This window comes from Octopus bimaculoides, chromosome 27 (genome assembly GCF_001194135.2).
Source record: "Octopus bimaculoides isolate UCB-OBI-ISO-001 chromosome 27, ASM119413v2, whole genome shotgun sequence".
In the NCBI taxonomy this organism is placed as follows: domain Eukaryota; kingdom Metazoa; phylum Mollusca; class Cephalopoda; order Octopoda; family Octopodidae; genus Octopus; species Octopus bimaculoides.
Window position 1 is genome coordinate 17,632,706 of NC_069007.1, and position 524 is coordinate 17,633,229.

The window sequence follows — 524 nt, forward strand, 5'->3', positions numbered from 1 at the left end:
GTTTGCTACGTAAAGTTTTTAAAAGAAAGAAGATAAAGATGCAACGAGATAATCCTTGTTAAAGCACCACTAACCTGACATAAAAAAGTTATGCATTTGTTCCCGGTCGATTTTCTTCGTCACAAACAACACCTGAGCTGCTTTACGGATAATTTTTGTTAATTTGCTGAACGTTTCCCACCATGTAGCTTGGTCAGCTTCTTGTAAACGTTGGTGGCGCTGCAAGAAAATTGAAACACATAATACATACATACATACATACATACATACATATTGAATACATACATACATACATACATACATATATATAGTTATCCCTGCATATCTCATATCTACTTTTGTTCCTCCAATTCATTCTCTATGTCGTATCTCATCTAAATGAACTATTGCTTAACCATTCTCTCACATCGTCTCCGATGAAGGGATATAATAAATATCCTGGAAACAGCTGTAAGACATTCTATTTATAAATGTTCAAAAATCTACACAGCCTTGGGGTTTTTTTAATCTCATTACGAAAAGTA

The 524-nt window shown here is 33.8% G+C and overlaps 1 protein-coding gene across 1 annotated transcript in view; it reads right to left on the reverse strand.

The window, feature by feature from the left end:
• Positions 1-524, reverse strand: part of LOC106874921 (NACHT and WD repeat domain-containing protein 2) — a 27,617-nt gene that overhangs the window by 9,440 nt on the left and 17,653 nt on the right. The window contains exon 5 of the mRNA XM_052977148.1: positions 75-219. Coding sequence (XP_052833108.1) covers positions 75-219 — 145 coding nt within the window. The remainder of the gene's footprint in view (positions 1-74; positions 220-524) is intronic.